At 31.9% G+C, this 21,780-nt stretch overlaps 1 protein-coding gene, 1 long non-coding RNA gene and 2 other non-coding genes across 4 annotated transcripts; all 4 read right to left on the bottom strand.

Moving 5' to 3' along the window:
* Nucleotides 1–9,791: 9,791 nt before the first annotated feature.
* Nucleotides 9,792–9,877, bottom strand: LOC113786416 (small nucleolar RNA R16). The gene has a single exon (XR_003472699.1). It is a non-coding gene; the product is annotated as a small nucleolar RNA R16 (small nucleolar RNA).
* Nucleotides 9,878–13,738: 3,861 nt separating this feature from the next.
* Nucleotides 13,739–14,875, bottom strand: LOC105852020 (uncharacterized). Its single transcript, XR_001143812.3, has 2 exons — nucleotides 14,752–14,875; nucleotides 13,739–14,034 (listed from the first exon to the last, which is right to left on the bottom strand). It is a non-coding gene; the product is annotated as an uncharacterized lncRNA (long non-coding RNA).
* LOC113786415 (small nucleolar RNA R16) lies at nucleotides 14,167–14,252 on the bottom strand. Its single transcript, XR_003472698.1, has one exon. It is a non-coding gene; the product is annotated as a small nucleolar RNA R16 (small nucleolar RNA).
* Nucleotides 14,876–16,486: 1,611 nt separating the features above from the next.
* LOC101506968 (uncharacterized) lies at nucleotides 16,487–21,090 on the bottom strand. Its single transcript, XM_004499083.4, has 3 exons — nucleotides 20,427–21,090; nucleotides 19,325–19,663; nucleotides 16,487–17,161 (listed from the first exon to the last, which is right to left on the bottom strand). Exons 1-3 carry the CDS (start codon nucleotides 20,712–20,714, stop codon nucleotides 16,658–16,660), a joined length of 1,131 nt encoding a protein of 376 aa, XP_004499140.1. The 5' UTR covers nucleotides 20,715–21,090; the 3' UTR covers nucleotides 16,487–16,657.
* Nucleotides 21,091–21,780: the final 690 nt, after the last annotated feature.

Below are 21,780 nucleotides of genomic sequence, written 5' to 3'. Positions count from 1 at the left end.
AAAATTTGATATAGACCCCGGATCAATTTCAAATAGATTGAGGTGGCTAGCAAATGGTCCGAGCTTACATGTCTTTTCTTACACTGGTTATGTTATTAACGGCTACACATTTTATACCAAAGAACAAGATGATCAGACCACTATGCAAAATAGTGGAGTCACTCTCGTAGCTGAAGCGATGCATGTCTCAAGTGCAAAAGACAAAAACCCAATATATGCAAATCTATCATATTTTGGGGTTATCGAGCGCATATGGGAGTTAGACTACACAATGTTTCGTGTTCCCATATTTGGTTGCAAGTGGGTCGATAATAATAATGGCGTTCGGATTGATGAGTCAGGATTCTTGCTTGTCGATTTTAATAGGGTGGGATACAAAGACGAGCCTTTTATTTTAGCGTCGCAAGCTCAACAAGTGTTTTATGTCACTGATCCTTCTAATGATAAATGGTCTGTTGTCCTATCGACCAATAAAATAAGTGATGATAACAATAATGATGAAGATGTTGGTAATGATCTTTTATTTGCAACATCACAACAACCACATGAAATTGATTCAACTGATGATGGTTTATATCTTAGAGATGATCATGATGAGGGAATTTGGATTAATCCATCGTTTCGTATTGTAAATGGACAAACAAATGTGAATGTCACCAGGAAAAGAAGAAGGGCATCTTAATGTATATATATGTTTAATTGTTTTATATAAGCTATGCATGTAATCTGAACTGTGTTATTGTAAATATGCATGTAATCTGAATTGAGTGTTTTATACTAAGTTCTGATTAATTTATTTTCTGATTAATTTATTTTCTGCTTATATTTAGCTTGATTTGAGTGTTTTATACCAAGTTCATGTAACAATGAGTGTTTTATATTTAGCTTGATTTACATGAACTGAACTGAATATAAATTAGTAATTTACATGAACTGAACTGAACTGAATAGAGAGATTCTCTTTTGCTCAGTGCATATATATATATAGATTCTTCAGAATACTCATTTCTAATAATTCATCATCTCCTAAAGTATTGTGATAAAGACAATGATAACAATATTTTTAATCCAATAAACAATGATAAAAATGTTTTTAATGTCATCCCAACCCAAATAAACCAAACACAAAAATAAAATAAAGAGACATTTTACAGCGCTTATCTTAAAAAGCGCTGTAAAAGATCCTTTTAAAAATAAAATAATGAGTGTTTTATACCTTTTACAGCGCTTTTCACACAAAGCGCTGTAAACGACTCTTTTGAAAGTGAGTAAAAAAGACATTTTACAGCGCTTATTTGACAAAGCGCTGTAAAAAAGCTTTAAAAATAATATTCATCAGACACCTAATTTCTTCAAACACCTTGTACGCATCATGGGAATCCAAAAAACATCAGACACAAACCCATTTCTTCAAACACCTTGTACGCATCATGGGAATCCAAAAAACATCAGACACAAACCCATTTCTTCAAACACCTTGTACGCATCATGGGAATCCCCAAAAACACCAGACACAAACCCATTTTTCGCAACATGGCAATGATCCTGAATACCAATTAAGTTTCGATTTAAGAAGGAAAGAGAATGTAAAGAGATAAAAAGGGTGTTGAGGTGGAGATTGAATTGTGAAAGAGTAAGCTTTGATGTTTGTGAAGAAGATGCATAAAAGGAGAAGAGTTTGGTGAAGAGGAAGGGATTTTTGTGGTGACCAGTTACTACTATGTGGGTTTTGCATGCATGTTGAGCTTGTTTAAAAAATAACATAACATAACAAAACACAAAAACAATAAGGCCTTTTACAGCGCTTATTTGGAAAAAGCGCTGTAAAAGAGCCTTTTAAAATTAACATAAAGAGACATTTTAGAGCGCTTATGTGGAAAAGCGCTGTAAAAGGCTTTAAAAAACATTCATATAACATAATAACACACGGAGGTCTTTTACAGCGCTTATTTGGGAAAAGCGCTGTAAAAGAGCCTCTTAAAATTAACATAAAGAGACATTTTAGAGCGCTTATGTGTAAAAGCGCTGTAAAAGGCATTCAAATAACATAATAACACACGGAGGTCTTTTACAGCGCTTATTTGAAAAAAGCGCTGTAAAAGAGCCTTTTAAAAATTTAACTAAAGAAGCCTTTTAGAGCGCTTATGTGTGAAAGCGCTGTAAAAGGCATTCATATAACATAATAACACACGGAGGTCTTTTACAGCGCTTATTTGAAAAAAGCGCTGTAAAAGAGCCTTTTAAAAATTTAACTAAAGAAGCCTTTTAGAGCGCTTATGTGTGAAAGCGCTGTAAAAGGCATTCATATAACATAATAACACACGGAGGTCTTTTACAGCGCTTATTTGAAAAAAGCGCTGTAAAAGGCATTCAAATAACATAATAACACACGGAGGTCTTTTACAGCGCTTATTTGAAAAAAGCGCTGTAAAAGGCATTCAAATAACATAATAACACACGGAGGTCTTTTACAGCGCTTATTTGAAAAAAGCGCTGTAAAAGAGCCTTTTAAAAATTTAACTAAAGAAGCCTTTTAGAGCGCTTTACAAAATAAGCGCTGTAAAAGGCTTATAAAAAGCGCTGTAAAAGTGTTACGTATATATAACAGTTACCTCTTCAGTTTCCTCTTCATTACGTAACCTTCATCTCAACCTTCATTTCTTCTCTTCTTTTGCAAACCCTATCATCCCGTCCTTTACGAACCTTATTTCCACGATCATCTCCTTCATTTCGAACCTTATTTCCATCCAAGATCATCTCTCCCATTTCACACAATATATTTTCATTGAAATACGTAACCCTCATTACGTATTTCTTCAAACCGTATTTCTGTGAACCATATTTCTGTGAACTTTCTGCAAACCCTCTTTTCTTTGCATTTCGTCTTTCTTCGAACCATCATTATTCAGGTATTGATGTTATTAAATTTTTGTAATCATTAGAATGCATGTTGAGCTTTTTTAAGATATACTGATACATGTTGAGTTTGTTTATAATAATGCATGATCCATGTTGAGCTTGTTGATGTTATACTAAAGTGCATGTTGAACTTGTTGTAGTTAAATGGATACAAACAAAGATTTAGAAGTTCAAAATGAAGAAGTTGGCACCTCTAAGACTTACGAAAAAGAAGTCAAACGTGGTGCAACTATCATGCAAAGGGTGATTAAAGCACGGAGCAGTGGCATTAAATTTGAGGTATACTATATATACTCTGTTTGCTGTGTGTTTTTTTATCTTTTTTTAGGGTTTAGGGCATGTACTTACTATATGAGTTTATTAGGTTGGCTGGAACGAGAGTGGTCAGCCAGTTGACCCCAACAGCTCCATGTTTGTAAGCTACATTGGGGCTGTTGTTCGTCAAAATGTCCCAATAACAATAGACAACTGGAGAGATAAGGCGTTGAAGGATGCCAAAGATATCATCTGGAATGACATTCAAGTAAATATTTTGATCTACTCTTTTGTCATTTATAATTTTTTTTCTGTAAAATACATTACTTATAATTGTTTTCATTGCAGACCACTTTTGTTCTTGATGAGGAACGAAAGTCATATGTTTTGAGAGTTGCTGGGAAAATCCATCGTGGATTTAGATCCCATCTCTCAAATTTCTATCTAAAAGATAGAGAAGGAAACACAAATGCTGAACCTCCAAAGATATATCAACATTATATATCAAAGGATGAATGGAGTGCATTTGTTTCCAAACGTTCTGACCCGGCGTTTGTCGTAAGTGATTAATTTATTAGCATTTGTGTTTTATTATTCATATTCGTAGCGTATTTTAAATTTTTACACAATTGCTATTTTTTTTTTATATAGAATATTAGTAAGGCAAATCGCGAACGGGCAAGCAACCCAAAACACCCATACAAGAAATCACGTATGGGATATGCACGCCTTGAACAAAAAATTGTAAGTAATTAAACATCACTTGTAATTTGTATTATAAACTATAGTGTGTAACTAATTTGTATTATTTTGTTTATGATTTTAACGAATAGAGAAAAGACACCCAAGCCGATCAACCCTTGGGTCGTCATATCTTATGGAAGGAAGCGCGTGTTAACAAAGAAGGAGTGGTTGATAATGAAAATGTCAAGAAAGTTGTAGAACTTTGTGTAAGTATATTATCACTTTAATATTTTTTAATATTGTATTTTAAAAATGCTATTGAACTTATCTTTTTAATGTTACATGTATTTTAGGAAACTATTGAACAAAGTTCTGAAACTCAAGAGGGCAACAAGGATACGTGCAGGGACATTCTTGGGAAAGTGTTTAATGTCCCTGAGTATTCCGGTCGAGTGAGGGGGAAAGGATTTGGCGTAACTCCCAAAAGCTTTTTTCCTCAAGAGAAGCGCCAAAAACCTTCCAACGAGGAAGTATTAGAGAAGCTCAGAATCTTATCGGAGCAAGTGGCACTCTTGGTGAATACGAATAAAGACAAGCAACTTCCGGTTCAGCTCCAACCTGAAATACAAATGGAGAGTGAAACCGGGAGTTGCAACGTCGGTTTGAAGAGTATTCCCGAGGTAATTAATTACTTACTACTTACTTGCTTATGTAATTACTTATGTATTAAACAAACTTATATATTAACTGTACTTATGTTTTAACTATTGATGTAGGGTGTCACTACATGTGTCCTATACTTGTCCTCGCCGACTCAACGGAAGGTGGGAAAAGGAATATTGCACAATACTTCGGGAGAAGTATTGCACAATATTCCGATCCCCGCGGGCCATGTCAAAGTATCGCCTACGGTTGCTTTCGAACCAACTGCACCGTTGCCCATACCGGACAACGATGGAGATATGAAGTTCTTAAGCGACGCTATTGGCAGTTACGTGGCATGGCCCACACACCTTGTTGCCCTCGAAAAAAAGATTCCCAAGGACAAATCAGTTACATCTCCCGAAAAGGTTTGTCACATTTATTGCCTAAGGTTTTTTATTTTTTCAGATTCAATAAACTAACATTTTACCTCATTTTTGTAGGTCCAAATAAATAAACCACCCCTACAGCCAAAAAAAGGCAGCAGACCTCAAAAATTGGAGGTTAATAGGGCTGCCAAACTACAAAGGCTGGAGGGTAATAAAGCTGCAAAACTTGCAGCAACAAAAAATCTGGATCGGGGAAAATCGGTCGCTGCTGCTGCTGCTCCTAATAAAAGTCAGCCACGCCTTGGTAAATACGGGGCGTGTCTTGACATCCAAATAAAAAGGAACATGGGCAGCAGCAACGATTCGCCCATTGTACAAATGAATCAAGACATCTTTGGAGATGAGTATATTGAATACCTCGAAAAGGAGCAAATGTACGATCTTCTCGAACATAAGGAGCTGAGTGTTACTGTAATCAGCTTGTACATAAGGTAAAAAATACTTTTAATTGCATTTATTTGTAATTAATTAAATGTATTGGTAATTAATCTAGTTTAAAATTTTCATTGAAGGTTTTTGTACGAGAAGGTCGTGTGCACGAGGAAACTGTCAAATAAATACTCATTCTTGTCTCCGCATAAGATGTCGATGTTCAAACTCGATCCAGACAAATATATATATATATACGTATCTGAATGTAGTTAATTAGGTTGTAAATTAGGTTGTATATATGTATCTGAATGTAGTTACTTAGGTATCTGAATATTATCGTGAGAAAGCGCTGTAAAATGTACAAGAAAAGCGCTGTAAAATGCAGACCCATAATATGAAATTATGGGTGGGGATTTTACAGCGCTTTTTTGAGAAAGCGCTGTAAAATGCCCAACCATAATTTCATATATGGGTGGGCATATTACAGCGCTTTCTCAAAAAAGCGCTGTAAAATGCCCAACCATAATTTCATATATGGGTGGGCATATTACAGCGCTTTCTCAAAAAAGCGCTGTAAAATGCCCAACCATAATTTCATATATGGGTGGGCATATTACAGCGCTTTCTCAAAAAAGCGCTGTAAAATGCCCAACCATAATTTCATATATGGGTGGGCATATTACAGCGCTTTCTCAAAAAAGCGCTGTAAAATGCCCAACCATAATTTCATATATGGGTGGGCATATTACAGCGCTTTTTTGTGAAGAAGCGCTGTAAAATGTGCATAACAAGCGCGCGTTGTATTTACATGTTTTATAGCGCTTTTTTAAAAGCGCTGTTGTATCATTTACAACGCTCGATTCCACAGTGCTTATTTTTTTGAAAAAGCGCTGTAAATGGCTTAAAAAAAACGCTGTAATATGTGTTTTTTCGCGTAGTGATATGAGTAACATTATAATGCATTTATAATATTTTACGTTATCATTCCATTTAATTTCAATTTATGTCAATCAATTACTTTCAATTTATTTCACAATGTCACCACAAATTCAAGAAACTTCAAAGAAATAGTTTCCCTTCTTCCTCTTCACTATTTATCTCTTTACAAAGTATCGATTCATCGATCCGCGATGGAACCAGATAAAGATAACAAGCTCGCCGCAGTGGAGAAAAATTCAACGGTGAAGATGAATGTAGATGTTGTCGACAAAGGGAAGAAAATGAGGAAGAAGTAGTGGAAGACCTTGAAGTTCTATGAGTATATCTACGGGGTTCTGAAGTAGGCGCTGCTAAATGACTTGTAATTCAAGTAATGTAACAATTGAAGGTTGTAACTAACTAACTAACCAATCAGTTAGTTAGTTAGTTAGTTAGTTAGATGTTAGTTAGAATGTGTAAGAATAACTCATTTATAAATAGGATTATCAATCCAATCAATAAACATGTCTTACCATTCATTCATCTAGTGTATTTTCTACTTTCTTGTTGTGCAAGTAACAACTTGGTAGCTAACAGTTGGTATCTAGAGCAAGGGTTTTTGATCCAAATCAGAGTGACAAATACGAGGGAAGTGAAGATGATTTCAAGTGCAAAAAATGGAAATTTTCCAGCCTATATGCCACATTTTGATGAAAAAGATTGGGATAAATGGAGAGTGAAAATTCGAGCATTATTTGGATTTCAAGAAGTGTTGGATATCAGAGAAAATGGTTTAAAGGATCTGGGAGCTAATCCAGCAGAAGTGCAGAGATCGAGATTTAAAGAAAACAAGATGAAAGATTGCAAAGCTACATTCATCATTCATCAATGTCTTGATACAACCAACTTTGATAAGATTTCTGAAGCAAGATGTGCAAGAGAAGCATGAGACATTCTTGAGAAATATTATTCAGGAGGAGCAAAGGTAAAGAAAGTGAACCTATAGACCTTACTAATACAATTTGAACTGATGCATGTGAAGAAACAAGAAAATGTACCAGATCTGATCTCAAGATTAAGAAGTATCACAAATTAAATGGCTAGATGTGGTGAGAAGCTGGCTAAATAGAAGTTGTGTGAGAATATTTTAAGATCCTTGCATTCTATGTTTGATTACATTGTGTGCGTTATTGAAGAATCCGAAGACATTTTAACATTGAATCTTAAAGAACTGCAAGAAACATTAGAAGCAAGACAATTGACAATGGATAAGAGGAATTGAGTGAAGTCTGGGGATCAAGCACTAACAACACAAATACACAAGAAAATTAGATCAAGAAAAGAAGTGGAATAAGAATAACTTCAAGAAGCCTAAGGAGGAAGCGCAAGTGGTAAATCCAAAGAAAAATCAAAGAACTTTGATAAGAAGAAGATACAATGCTACAATTGTGATAAGTTTGGGCATTTTACTGATGAATGTTGGGTTGAAAATTATGAGTTGCAGTGTATGTTGCCCTTATAACACATTTTCAGAAAAGACTTGCATATATACAAATGGTTGGAGGGCTCTTTGGGGAAAGTGTGGAGGAGAATATGTCAAATTGTTAGCTTATATGCTCGTGGTTATGGGACAAGTGCATTAACAAAAATATGGAAAGCCTATAACTTATGTACCACAAACTTCCTAATTTCTTTAATAGTTAGCATTGTAACTTTGTTAGCTGACGAAATATTATATGCGTAACTGTTAGCATTGGAGTTTGAATTCGAGATATAATATTCCGCCAAACAATGTCGATATTTGTCCGTTGATCTATATTTTACAAATAAATTTTAAATATTAATGTTAAATTTTAAAATATGTTCTTTTGTGTGGATTTCTTGATTTCTTGAAAATCAAAGAGACATATATAAGGGTAACAAAGTCTTCTACAAGAGTAGTAAGTGATATTCAAATTATCGACACAATGGTATGAGTGACAACATTTCATCTTTAGATTGATGAACACAAATAGAATGCGTAAGAATTGCGGTGACTTAAATTGAGTGAATTCATTTTAGTGGAAAATGAGTTGAATTAAAAATGGTTTATTTTAAGTAAAAATGAATTCAACAATTTCATTGTGTTTAAATTCAAAAGTTTGCACATCATAACTTTAAAATTAAAATTAATTCTAAAATTTTAGTCCATATTATAAAAAAAAAAAAAAAAAACATTAACATCGATCAATTTTACGATTTTAATTTCTCAACATTGAAATCCAACATATACACCTTTTGATTAGTATCTTAAAAAAAAAAATTAAAATAAAATAAAAAATCATGCATGTATGCATCTCTACAAGACCAAGTGAGATTCCCTCCACACTACTACAAAAAAAAATCAAAACACAATAATATCTATCGTGTAGGTGTATACGCATTAATCCACTATAAATACAGTAAACACGTGATCACTCCATTACTTGTAGAACATTAAAAAAAAAATACAATTTGAATGATGTCTTCCAACAAGAATGCTGACTCGGGTTAGTTCCTCACACACTCACACAGACGCAGACGCACACTCACGCAGACACACACGCGCACATACACACATGCGCACGCACGCACGGTAATCAGCAAAGGACTATTCAGTAATAATGACGATGTCAATGACAATAGTGACAGTGACATTGACGATGAAAGTTAACATCAGCAATGAAGATGGCACGCGCACGCACACATAAGCAGACACACACACACGCGCGCTCGCAGACACACTCGCACACCCGCGCGCACGCGCGGTAACTAGCAAAGGACTATTCAGTGATAATGACGATGCCAATGACAATAGTGACATTGACATTGACGATGAAAGTTAACATCAACAATGAAGATGGCACAGCAAGAACGACGAACGACGAACGACGAAATTGTTAACCATCGTCATTATCACTGAATGGTCCTTTAATGACTTAAAAAAATTCAACCTTTGCTGACTTAAAAAAATTCAAATGAATTTGACTAAAAGATGAAAATCACAATAACAGATAAATATTTAGAAAATTAAAATAGACAACCTGAAATTACAATTTTAGTGTTAGTAGAAAAACAATACGTGAAAACAAAATTTTAACAACTTGAAAAGACAGTTACAAACATAAGTTCATATGAAAATAATATGAACACGTAAAGGACAATACTGCTCAGAAATTGCATATTTAATCAGAAAAAACTTTCATAAGTCCAGACATATTGATGCAACATCATCATAGCAGAAGTATTTATTGTTTAATAAAAACATCACAATATAGAAAAATTGAATTTATCATTTCAAAATAAATTTTTGACCATTAGAATTGAATCTCAGAGACATTCCAAAGATGGAAGTGGCAGACAATCAACATGGCATCATTTCAGTCCGCCCGTCTGCTTTTCTACATCATAGATCAATTAATCACAAATAATTCAATTTACAAACTATCAATTTAAAAACACAGCACAAAAAGCTAAATGCAAAAACCAAAAAACCTAAATTAAAAAACAAAATAGGAAGGTAACATAGATAGGTACGGCATCAGATAATAAGCGGAGTTTTGATCATCACAGAATTACATCAGTTTGTAGGATAAGAAATTTTAACATCATTTGCCAACCCTAAAAAATTAATTAGATTCAAAAAATAAAAATCAAATAAAATAAGCAAAAAAATTGAGGAAAAAATGTAAACGGTATCAGATAAGTATAGTTTTGTCATCACAGCTTATCAGAATATCAATAAGCGGTTAAAAAATTATCATCAGCTACCATTTTTTGATTTATTTGGAAAAATAAATATAAACATTGAATAAAAATCAGTGATTGTAATGCATTTTGGTAGATTCATTTGACTCATTGCAATTTCAAAAAAGTTGTGCAAAGAGCTGGTAAGTCAACCAATTTGGATCTCTGCATCAGTTATATCTCCACTGTCATTCATATGAGACACACAGATGGAGAGGGTAAACAGATGCAATGAATCACCGATGAACAACTCAAAAGAAAATCGAAATTAGGGTTTTGAAAACGAAATCAGATTACATGATAACAATAATGATAATGAAATTGAGGAATTGAAAATCAAGAGAGTGAGATAAAAGCTAGAAAACAGGTAATGAAATTTGTGACCTAAGGTGCTATGAGAATTGAGAAGATACAATTTGCATCATATCAGAGGCATTTTACTGATGGTTTTTTTTTTTTTAATTTGTCAAAGTGTAATTATTATGTAATATATTTTATACATTACAAGTCACTCTTTTTTGGTGCCAAATCGTAAGTCATAAATTTTTATTTATAGCTCTATATATAGAATTAAATTACAATATGATAACATATTTCATATTAATAGCTCTATATAAGAAACATTTTAATCATATATTCTAATGATATTTTATTTTAAATTTAAAATATATTTTAATATAAATCTATTTAAAATATTTTCTAAAGATATTAGGTATTTATTTTCAACGTATGTGTAGTTTGTAACTTTTTATTTTTTTATAAAAAGTGTAATTTATAACATGTATAATATGGGAGGTTGTTGAGAAGATTTCGGGAGAAAAGAAACTCACTTTCATCAATTCGATTTGTTGGATAAAAATTTGGCACTTTTGTCCAACACGATTCAACCAAATTAAGATTGGTTTTGGATCACGAAATAAAAAAAAAAAATGTTATGTTTGAAATTAAAAAGAAGTAAAAGCATATTGCATGATTAACACCTATAAATAATTGATAACAATACTCACATCAAATCAGTATATTAAAGAACTTTTGAATAGACCAAACAAAATCCAAACAATCAAGAATCCTCTTACAATTTGAAATCAAATAATTGAAAAGACAAAAATGATCAAGACTATTGTGAACGAAAAGCCTATGTGTATGTGTATCCAACCAATCTAAAATATCACTCCACATATTTGTGTAGCATAAACACTCAAAAAGTAGAATTTGAACAAACTAATTTTCACCACAATTATTAGTGCATGCAGGAATATCTTGAACAAACACCCATATGCGAACCAAGTACCTTTTATTGGTAATTTGTTATTAAATAATCTTCACGCAAACAAATACATTTTCGTAGGCGATGAGCAATTCCAGATGTGGTAAAGAAAATGGAGTTTGCAATTCCAATCTGATCCTGCAATAGAAAATAAGCCTATTTAATTGAATAGATGACTCCTACAAGTTTGTTCCGTGACTAATACTTTGAACTATCATTTATAACACCTCTTCATTCCTTCGCTAACTCCTCTTCCCATTAAAACATATGCCTCCTCCATCTCCACCCACCACTGCCTGCTCCACTGAGACCCCTTGCTAGGTACACATCTCATATAATTTAGGAAACTTCTCACACATAACACTCTATTGACCACGAGCTACACCAAAAAGAAGTGGTTTTCCGATCACCTAACAATTTATTCAACATACTAACCACTTCTCATGATCACCTAACAAGAAAACTTCATTCTCGCTTTGCTGGATTTTGTTTGTTAGAAAATAAATCATTAATCCACGATATTACATTTCAAATTCTTTGATCATTTTCAACTCATTGTGCATGATGTAAAAAATAGACTAAAATAATCTTTTTACAAAGCCCACACTTAAAAATGGATTTACAATTTTGTTGTACCATGCTTTTGGTGTATGTTTCAATCTATACAGAGTCTTCTATGTCGCTCTTTGTGTTGTCTTCGAAAATGGCTTCATGATTTCCTTTTTAAATTGACAAGTCTTACGATTTGAAATATGGTCATCAAGTTTTGAAAGGTCATTTTTTATCTTCTTGGATTTTAACTCCCAGAGACCTTGATGACGATGATTCCCAAGCTTTTTGTAACACAAATTTATGACATTTTCTTGATTTTTAAAACAGTTTGCTCCTTCTCTAATGGATTTAAAGCAAAACATTTTCCTCTCATTATTACTTTGAAAATATCTTTTGCCATCAACATTAAGCAGCCTCTGTTTTCTAATATAACTTTATAACCGCTTTCAGTTAATTGTCTAACAAACATATTTTGATCAATTTCAGGGACACACAACGCATAAGAATTGAACTTTGTATTTGAATAAGTTTAAATTGCTATTGTTCCTTTTCCCTTCGTGTCAACTTAGTTGTCATTTCAAACTCGAACTTCTGATAAACATCAATTTAGTTCCCTAAATAGATCCTTGTAATGTGTCATGTGGTTAGTACAACCACTATTAATCAACCAATTCTCGTTTGATTTGATGCTCGAGAAACATGATGCAATGACCAAGTGATCCTCCTCTTCCTGATGAACAACTTTTGCCTCATCACTATGTTGTTGATTCTCATTTTTACATATAACAGCTTCATGCCCCATTTGATTACACCTAGTGCACTTAGTATTAGGCCTTCTCCAACATCTAAATGGTGGATGTTGTTTATTTCCACAATGTTGAAAGACGAATATGTGTTTTTGTATTTTTTTCATTTTCTTTTGCATTGGTTGATGTGGAACCTACTTCAATTTCACATATATTCTTATCGCTACTTCAACATTTAATGCCTTAGGGTTTAGGGCAATTCCACCAATGAAATATTTTGCAAAATATTTGGTATTCAAAACTATTTTTTATTTTGTTTCACTTCATACTGCATTTCTATTTATTTTACAGAAGAAGCTTTATATATAATGCAAAATAAAACAGTCTATCCCATGGCAATATATAAATTTTAAGGATGTTTTAGATTAGTAGAGTCACATGAAATGTTAAGATCCTCTTTTTTCTACTATTTTCTTAGCAATTTCTCCAAACTCTTCATACCTTGATGGTAGTAGCATTTAAATTGATAACTATTTTTATTTTTCAAAAATTTGTAACTCTTTTTTTACAAATTACTCAAATAATTTTAGTATTTTACAAAATTTTATGATTTTCAACTGCTTTAATCACTAAAATATTTGATATTCTTCAACTTTTTTAATAATCAATTTTACTAAAACAATTCAAAAACACTAACTTGTTAAAACATCGAGGACATTTTATTATGAAGTGTCTCTCTCCAAGCCACTTAGATGATTTGTTTGATAGTCATGTTTACAAAATTCATATTATACATTGTTTTTAATTTTATTTTTCTTTTATTAATTAGTTAATTTAAGAAATTATTTAATACATTTTATTGATTTTAATTTTTTGATTTAATAAAATATTTAGATTTTTATTTTCTTAATTAAAAAGAGATTAAGTAATTTTTTTCTTGATTAAGTAGATGGCCAATTGAAATCAAATGAATTACATAATGTTTCTTTTATGGAGGGACAGAAACAAAATTTGGAGTCCAAAAAGGAGAACATTGCACTATAAGATAGACAGTGCGGCTGAAACAAATTGAATTATTTTAGTTGTAAAGCAAGATTTTAAACAAATATAGCTAAACAAAATACACTATAAGATAGCTAAAAATGAAAAGATCAACATAATAATACAACTATAAAGAAAGTTATAAACATATATTCATATGAAAATAACAAAAACAAATAAAGGATAATACTGCTCAGAAGTAGCATAGATAATCAGAAAAAACTTTCATAAGTCCAGACATATTGATGCAACATCATCATAGCAGAAGTATTTATTGTTTAATAAAAACATCACAATATAGAAAAATTGAATTTATCATTTCAAAATAAATTTTTGAACATTAGAATTGAATCTCAGAGACATTCCAAAGATGGAAGTGGCAGACAATCAACATGGCATCATTTCAGTCCGCCCGTCTGCTTTTCTACATCATAGATCAATTAACATAAAAAATTCAATTTACAAACTAACAATTTAAAAACACAGCACTAAAAGCTAAATACAAAAACCAAAAAAACTAAATTAAAAAACAAAATAGGAAGGTAAGATAGATAGGTATGGCATCAGATAATAAGCGGAGTTTTGATCATCACAGAATTACATCAGTTTGTAGGATAAGAAATTTTAACATCACTTGCCAACCCTAAAATATTAATTAGATTCAAAAAATAAAAAACAAATAAAATAAGCAAAAAACATTGAGGAAAAATGTAAAATGGTATCAGATAATTATAGTTTTGTCATCAAAGCTTATCAGAATATCAATAAGCGGTTAAAAAATTATCATCAGCTACCATTTTTGATTTTTTTTGGAAAAATAAATATAAAATTTGACCAAAAATCGGTGATTGTATTGCATTTTGGTGGATTCATTTGACTCATTGCAATTTCAAAAAAGTTGTGCAAAGAGCTGGTAAGTCAACCAAATTGGATATCTGCATCAGTTATATCTCCACTGTCATTCATATGAGACACACAGATGGAGAGGGTAAACAGATGCAAAGAATCACCGATGAACAAATCAAAATAAAATCGAAATTAGGGTTTTGAAAACGAAATCAGATTACATGACAACAATAATGATAATGAAATTGGGGAATTGAAAATCCAGAGAGTGAGAAAAATGCTAGAAAACACGTACTGAAATTTATGACCTAAGGTTCTATGAGAATTGAGAAGATACAATTTGCGGCTGAAGGCAAAGGGTATAAATAAGTGGAGAAAGGAGATTAGGGTTTGGGCTTTACCGAGCGGGGCTTTTCTTTCGGGTGTCTATGCCGTTTTATCTGCTTTAGAGTCGCTCAAACCTCTACTAAACGGTGTCGTATCACTGTTGTTTATTTTTCCTAATCTAATACATTTTTAAAACATTTATAAATAAAAAAACTTATTTAATTTTATGTCTTGACGTTTTCAAGGGAACGGAATTTTTATCAATTATTATTTTACATAATATTTAAAAATTTGTGATCTCCTGATAATTCACTTTGCATTAAATTTATTAATTATTTAAGTTGAATTATTTCATGTAAATCATTTTTCATATTTATTTAAAATAGAGGAGGCAATTTGTGAGACTAAACATTTAATCCGTTGTTCTAGAGAGTTTTTAAAGTCATGAAAATTTTGCCAATTGGTCACTTTAAAGGAATTTCTTTCTTTTTTTCAAGATTATATTTTTGTTAATCATTATTCTTTTTAGAGTGATAGACAACATATAAATTTTAACTCATCTATTTAAATTAGTTTTCTCATTTGGCTTTATTTTAGACAAGTCGTATTAATGTTGGCTAAAATAGACAACTTGGTACATATGAAAGAAAAAATCCATATACATCACTCTTATTGGCTATTTCTATGTTTATTAGTAGTCATGATAATGATAATGACTATAGATAAGAACATACAATATTATTTCGCTACCTATATTTGTTGGATAAAAATGATATTTATACTCTATATATTGATATTTGTTTAACGAATATTTGTAGATTTTTAAGTATATGAGAGTATTAACGAATATTCATATATATTATCTTGTAAATAAAAATAATAATTTATGTAAAAAAAAATATATTTATATCATATAAATTATGCATACAAATCTCCTTCAATTTCTCTTAATTTTTTCTATTTATCTTAATTTTACTTTTTTTTCAATTTATATCTATAGATCATTTATGCACAATTTTACACAAATAAAAAAATCATTTGATATGTTATTGAGATTCATTAAAATTAACACATTTTACATTTTTATTGAACATCATTGATGTTTCATAAGTCCTAATGACATATCAAATTTTTTTAGACTTATGTAGAATTTTATATACATAATTTATATATTATAAATTTTCAATAAAAAATAAAATAAAATTGAAAGAAATAGAGATGATTGAGAGAGGTTGAACGATATTTCGATCAAGAGGATCCAAACTCACTTACCAAGTGCATTTTTTGTTTTAGTTTTAGAGAAGGCAAAATCAAATTTAGAAGTTAAAATTGAATAAAATTGATTATGTCTATATAATTGATTTTAACTTAAAATTATAATTATTACGATTTGTAGCTTCTGTATAAATTGTTTTACATTAAATTCAAATTTAAATAAATTAAATTTGATAAAAGCATTAACCTAACGCACACTTAAGAAGTACGAGTCAAGTTTTTCACTGATAGACCAATTTTCATTCGCATATTGATCATTCGACCCAATTCCATTAACAGCTCATCCATTTAGACTTGTCAAGGATCCTAGTTTGAGCAAAAATATCGATTATCTTTGCCCTGTTTAAATTTTAACATTCTTTTCGGTTTCTCCAGTAAAAAAACATTTTTTTCAGTCTGACGACAAATTCCTGAAATGCCTTGCAAAAATTTAAATGCAAGCTAACTTTTTTCGTGCTAAACATTGAACAAAAATCCATGAAAAATAGAACAACTTTTTGTATCCAACTATAATTTGCTTCTATGCAATATGTACAAAAAATTTGTTACGGTTGACAAAAAAGATGGAAAGGGAAAGGAAAATTCCTAACTCTTTCGTACTATACAATTTGCTCTACTGCATCTGGTTCCTTCTTGATATCAGAGGGAGGCAAAAAACAATCCATTGACAAGCCACAAATGTTAAAATCAACTTCTTCAATCCTCCATGTCTCTTCAATTCTTCTCCTGTGATTATGTGCTAAACCATATCTATATAAAATGGCCACTGTCTTGCCACCATGTGCTATTTTAATACCATCTATGTATTTATAGTCTTCAATCACCGACTCGATGCTTGTTTCCCAAAAAACAGATTCATTTCCTTTGGATGCTTTCATTCTCACCAACTTGGTATCTTCAAATTTGACAAGTAACCCTGTTCGTTGGCTAAAGTATCCCCACAATGTGTGTCTAATGATATCTGTGTGTGATGTGCTTTGTGCTTGGAGGATGTCATGTGCAGTTTCTATCTTGAGTAGAAAACAATCTTCTTTGTTAATTGTTTTCTCTCCTACACATACAGCGTCTACAAACAAGTTTGCTGTACATCTCGGGTCCAATCCCTGATAATGAAATGCATAAAATCAGCAACAGATATTGATTAAACAAAACCCCTTTATAGTTTCAATGATAAATCCAAACTTTTGGTTGTACAAAAGCTGATTCAATTACTGGTTAACAAGGTGTGGAATTCAGTTAATGCCATAAACCAAATTATCCAAAATGCAGATATACTCACATTTAGCTTGAGTTAAAATTGAACTTTTATATTGAAATGAGAGCAATAATAATTAAGTCCTAGCTAGATAGCATAGTCACAAAGGCATACCATGTCATTAAGGGTATTGAGTTCTGGTATAATAAAAAATCATACCCTTATGTAATGTGTCAAAGTAATCTACACTTTATTGTTTATATTGATTTTTATGTCTCCAACAATTACTTTGACACATTAGATAAGGGTATGATTTTTTATTATACCAGAACTCAAATGACCCTTATCATTTGGAACATAATTGCTAAGTTGCTACTCATTGCTCACTACTATATTTTCAAAAACAAATTGCTAACAGAGTTGTTGTTGGGTGAGTAAAAATTTGGCAGGAAAAACACAATCAGATAAAAGGTTTCCCCCTCAAAAGTACGAAATTCAATTTTGGAAAACCAAACTTAATTAAATATAATAAAAGGATAGGATTACATTCATACATTTAAAAATAAAAATGTACTACTATTCATCCCTACCTTTTTACATTTAAAGAAACTATTGTGGTTCTTGGTTAGCACTAATTACTATATACTTAGTCACAAATTTTCAACTTGGTAACTATATGTCTTAGGGAGGATATGGAAGCTCAAACTTCCTGAGAATTTGAAGCACTTCATCTGGTTATCAATGCATGGTAGCCTTCCTACTAATGCTTTTCAGTTTTCCAGACATCTATCTTTAGACTCCTCCTGCAAAAGATGTGGAGCTAGTCACGAGACGTTACTTCACACCTTCAGAGATTGTCCCATGTCCATGGCGATTTGGGATGCTTTGCTGTTCAACAAGGATACTACCTTCAATTTGTCGGATTTCCCTACTTGGTTCAAACATCATGCTTTTGCTCCTAATGGTATTTTCTTCATTATTGTGTTGATTTTTATGATAAGCTCGAAATGGTAATGATTGGTGGAATTGGAAGTGTCTTAGTCACATCCATTCTCTTCATACTGACGTATTACATTTTCTTTCCAAGAAAAATATCCACAAGCCTAGTAGACAAGTAACCTGGTCTTCTCCAAATAATATCATCAAAGTCAACGTTGAAGAGAGTTCTCTATCTAACCCTGGGAGATTAGGTTTTGGAGGCCCTATGAGGAATAGCAACGGGAGGCCTTATGAAGAGAGTTCTCTATCTAACTCTGGGAGACTAGTTATCGGGCTTTCTTGGTTTTTCTGGTATAACTATTTACTTGGTGAGAGAGTTATATGTTATTTTTCATGGTTTGCGTATAGTTGACGATGTTGGTCACCAGATTATTATTATTATTGAGTCTGATTCTAAGGTGGTTATTGATTTAATCATGTTGGATACCCAACCCCTTCATCCATATGCACCATTGATTAAACAAATTTCCCTAATCTGCCGTCAAGATTGGGATGTTTCCTTCCATCATACGCTCTGTCAGGGTAACGAACGTGCAAATTGGCTAGTTAAATATGGTGCCTCTTCAAAGTTGCTTTCAAATCTTGGATTACTTGCCCTCCTCAATTGCATCACATTTCAATGTTGATGCTCTTGGAGTTGCTCGTTTGAGATTGTAGTTCCGTTTCATTTTTCTTTTTCTTTTCTTTTGCTCGTAATTTGTTTTCTTCTTGATAAAATAACAATTAACTTCTATACTTTTCTTATTATTTTATCAGTGTTGTCAATCATAGATCACTTAAAATAGCTGTTAAAATTCTGCTATGCCACAATACTATAGTGCCACTAATTCCACTATTTGACAATATTTGTACTAAATAATGTATCATAGAACAATAGCGATTTGTTTGAACTCCGCAATATATAACGGCTATTTAAGAACACTAATATTTATGATTTCATATCTGACAATTAACAAAGTAATTAGCTCTCATATAAGCTAATGTCAATATCAATTACTCTAATTAGGTGTACCATTTAGATGTGCAAAGATTAACAATATAGCAAATTTGTAATGTTGTTGTATTTTGATACCTGAAAGAAGCGGCGAAGAGGTCTAGGAGGACCTTTATTAGCATGACAAGGATGAGAGGAAGACTGAGTCCATGCTATCTTCCCATCACTCCCTGCACTAACCTTGAAACCAGATACAACCAATTCAAAGTGCCACAAATCTGGGTTCTTTTGCCACAACACAAAACCTCCCACTTCAGCCCTCCCAATTGGTTGAATGCTATCATCTCCCTCACGCATTTCTGACCCAAACATCCTCACTTGCCCCACTGCATACATACTCTTCAGTGAATCCAATGCTCCCACTCCTCCTGTTGCAGCTATGTATTGCTGCACTATATACTTCGCACTAGAAGCTTCCTGCACATTCATTCATTCATTGGGTTCATTTATATTAGTGTTTATGTATAAGTTAATTTATAACAAAAGAGAAAATAAAATCAAACTATTTCCATGTAAATCATAAGCTGTTTTCAAATGAACTTAAGGAAATAAGTTGAAATCAACAGTTAAACTGTTTTTTCCAAATAGTCTCAAAGGTACTAATGTCACTAAATAAGTGAAAATTAGTCAATTCAAACACTGTTCAACCCAACCAAGAGTATTAATCTCCTTGCCATCAAATTAAATTTAATGATCAAGATTGGACTGCATGGACCTACAGCCACGTCAGAACCGGATCGCCTGCAATTGAAACTCCACCTAGTATCATGCAGTAAACAATCTCGGTCGTTAACCCGAGATCGGACAGTTCATATTGCACAATAGTAAAACCAGCTTTAAACGACAATTACTGCACCAAATCCAAATAGGATCCAAGTCCCAACACAATTTGATTGAAAATGAATTCAAATCACAGTCATCTGATTTTCATCTAACCGTTCTAAAATCTGCTTACTACATTTTCATTTATAATGACTTATAAGCTACAACATTATTCACAAGTATCGTAACAATTCCAGATACTATTTCTATCTAATTGCAATTTGAAATGCTGATTGCAGAAAGCAAGATTGATAAACCTGAACGGAGAAAATAATTGAATTGAAACCACAAAATCTAATTTAGAAAAGAATTAATCTATATGAAATAACAATGGCTGAATAAGAAAAAGAATGCTTACGATGTTGGAATCTTTGAGGGGACGAGTTAAGGTATGATCGCATTGAACCTGAAGAGGAATAAGAGGAGAACCAACGAGTCTAAGCAATGCAATGAATTCATTATTAGAAGTAGCAGAAAGGTGCGAAGAATTATCGTTAGAAATTTGTGCTTTCATGAGAGCACGAAGATTCTGCCACCGATTAGAACCGGTGCTTCCTATTTCAGTCCACATGTCTTCCGGTATAGGAACCTCCAACACCGTTTCCAATCCATCTACCTTATCAAAATTTGGACACAGTTTCCTCATTGAATAACAGAATTTTATTTTGTGATTATGTTTTCTAATTTTATTTTTTTTTCTAATAAGGTTTTTGCTATTAATTCGTCGTAGCTAGATGATAGTATGATTATAAAAGTAGTTTTGATAAATGAATGGATTAGTTATTTTGATTTTGCATTTAGAAGAAGGCGTTATTTTCGCGGAGGGTTAAATTGGGTGTGACGTGCGTGTGGCGATTAAATTAGCGGCAAAATCGTTTTCCTCTGCGCTAGGGATTTCTTCTTTCTTAACGGAAATCTAGCGTCCATGCACCCAAGCATGCTCAGATAGATATAACTCATAACCTTTCTTTCTTTTATTTTTTTATTTTTTTAAGTTTTCTTAAAAAAATATATATTTCTTTTTCATTATTATTATTATTATTTATCCATAAATCTTTCAAAAGTGAATATGACTGACAAGTTTTTCGTGGGTCTTATATGGTATGGAAGGGATTAAAAACCAAAACATCCGGTAAGATTATCACATTACATATGTTTTCATTGAGCATATGGAGGAAAGTTAAATAGAATATGCACCGTATGTTTGCGGATGCGTGTTGGTTGATACTTTCAAACTTCTCAATTCAAATTTCTTTTCATCTCTTTTAATTATATATATTTTTAATTTTACTGTTTCTTTTTCATTTTTATATTTAGATTGAAAAATTATATTATATAGACTATGTAAATAAAATTTTACACAATCTAAAATCATTTGATATATCAAAATTAAATGTTAATTTCATTATTTTTTGTTTGTTTGTAATTCTCAATAACATATCAAATAATTTTATATTTATGTATAATTTTATCGATCTTTATCTATAAACTACACGAAGCTCAAATATCCATTGTTAAAGGCTTATACTAAATTTTTGTATTATGTATATAAAAAATACATAAATTCCATAGAAAACATTAATATGACTAGAGATTATTTTTAACCTTGTATTATTTTTAACCTCAAATGACACAATCTTGTAAGATCTTTTTTTGACAAAACAATCTCTTTAGTAATTGAACGACTACTTGTGTGTCTATGGCATACATAA

The sequence above is a fragment of the Cicer arietinum genome, chromosome 4 (genome assembly GCF_000331145.2).
Source record: "Cicer arietinum cultivar CDC Frontier isolate Library 1 chromosome 4, Cicar.CDCFrontier_v2.0, whole genome shotgun sequence".
Taxonomy (NCBI): Eukaryota; Viridiplantae; Streptophyta; class Magnoliopsida; order Fabales; family Fabaceae; genus Cicer; species Cicer arietinum.
This window is presented reverse-complemented; position numbering and strand designations above follow the sequence as displayed.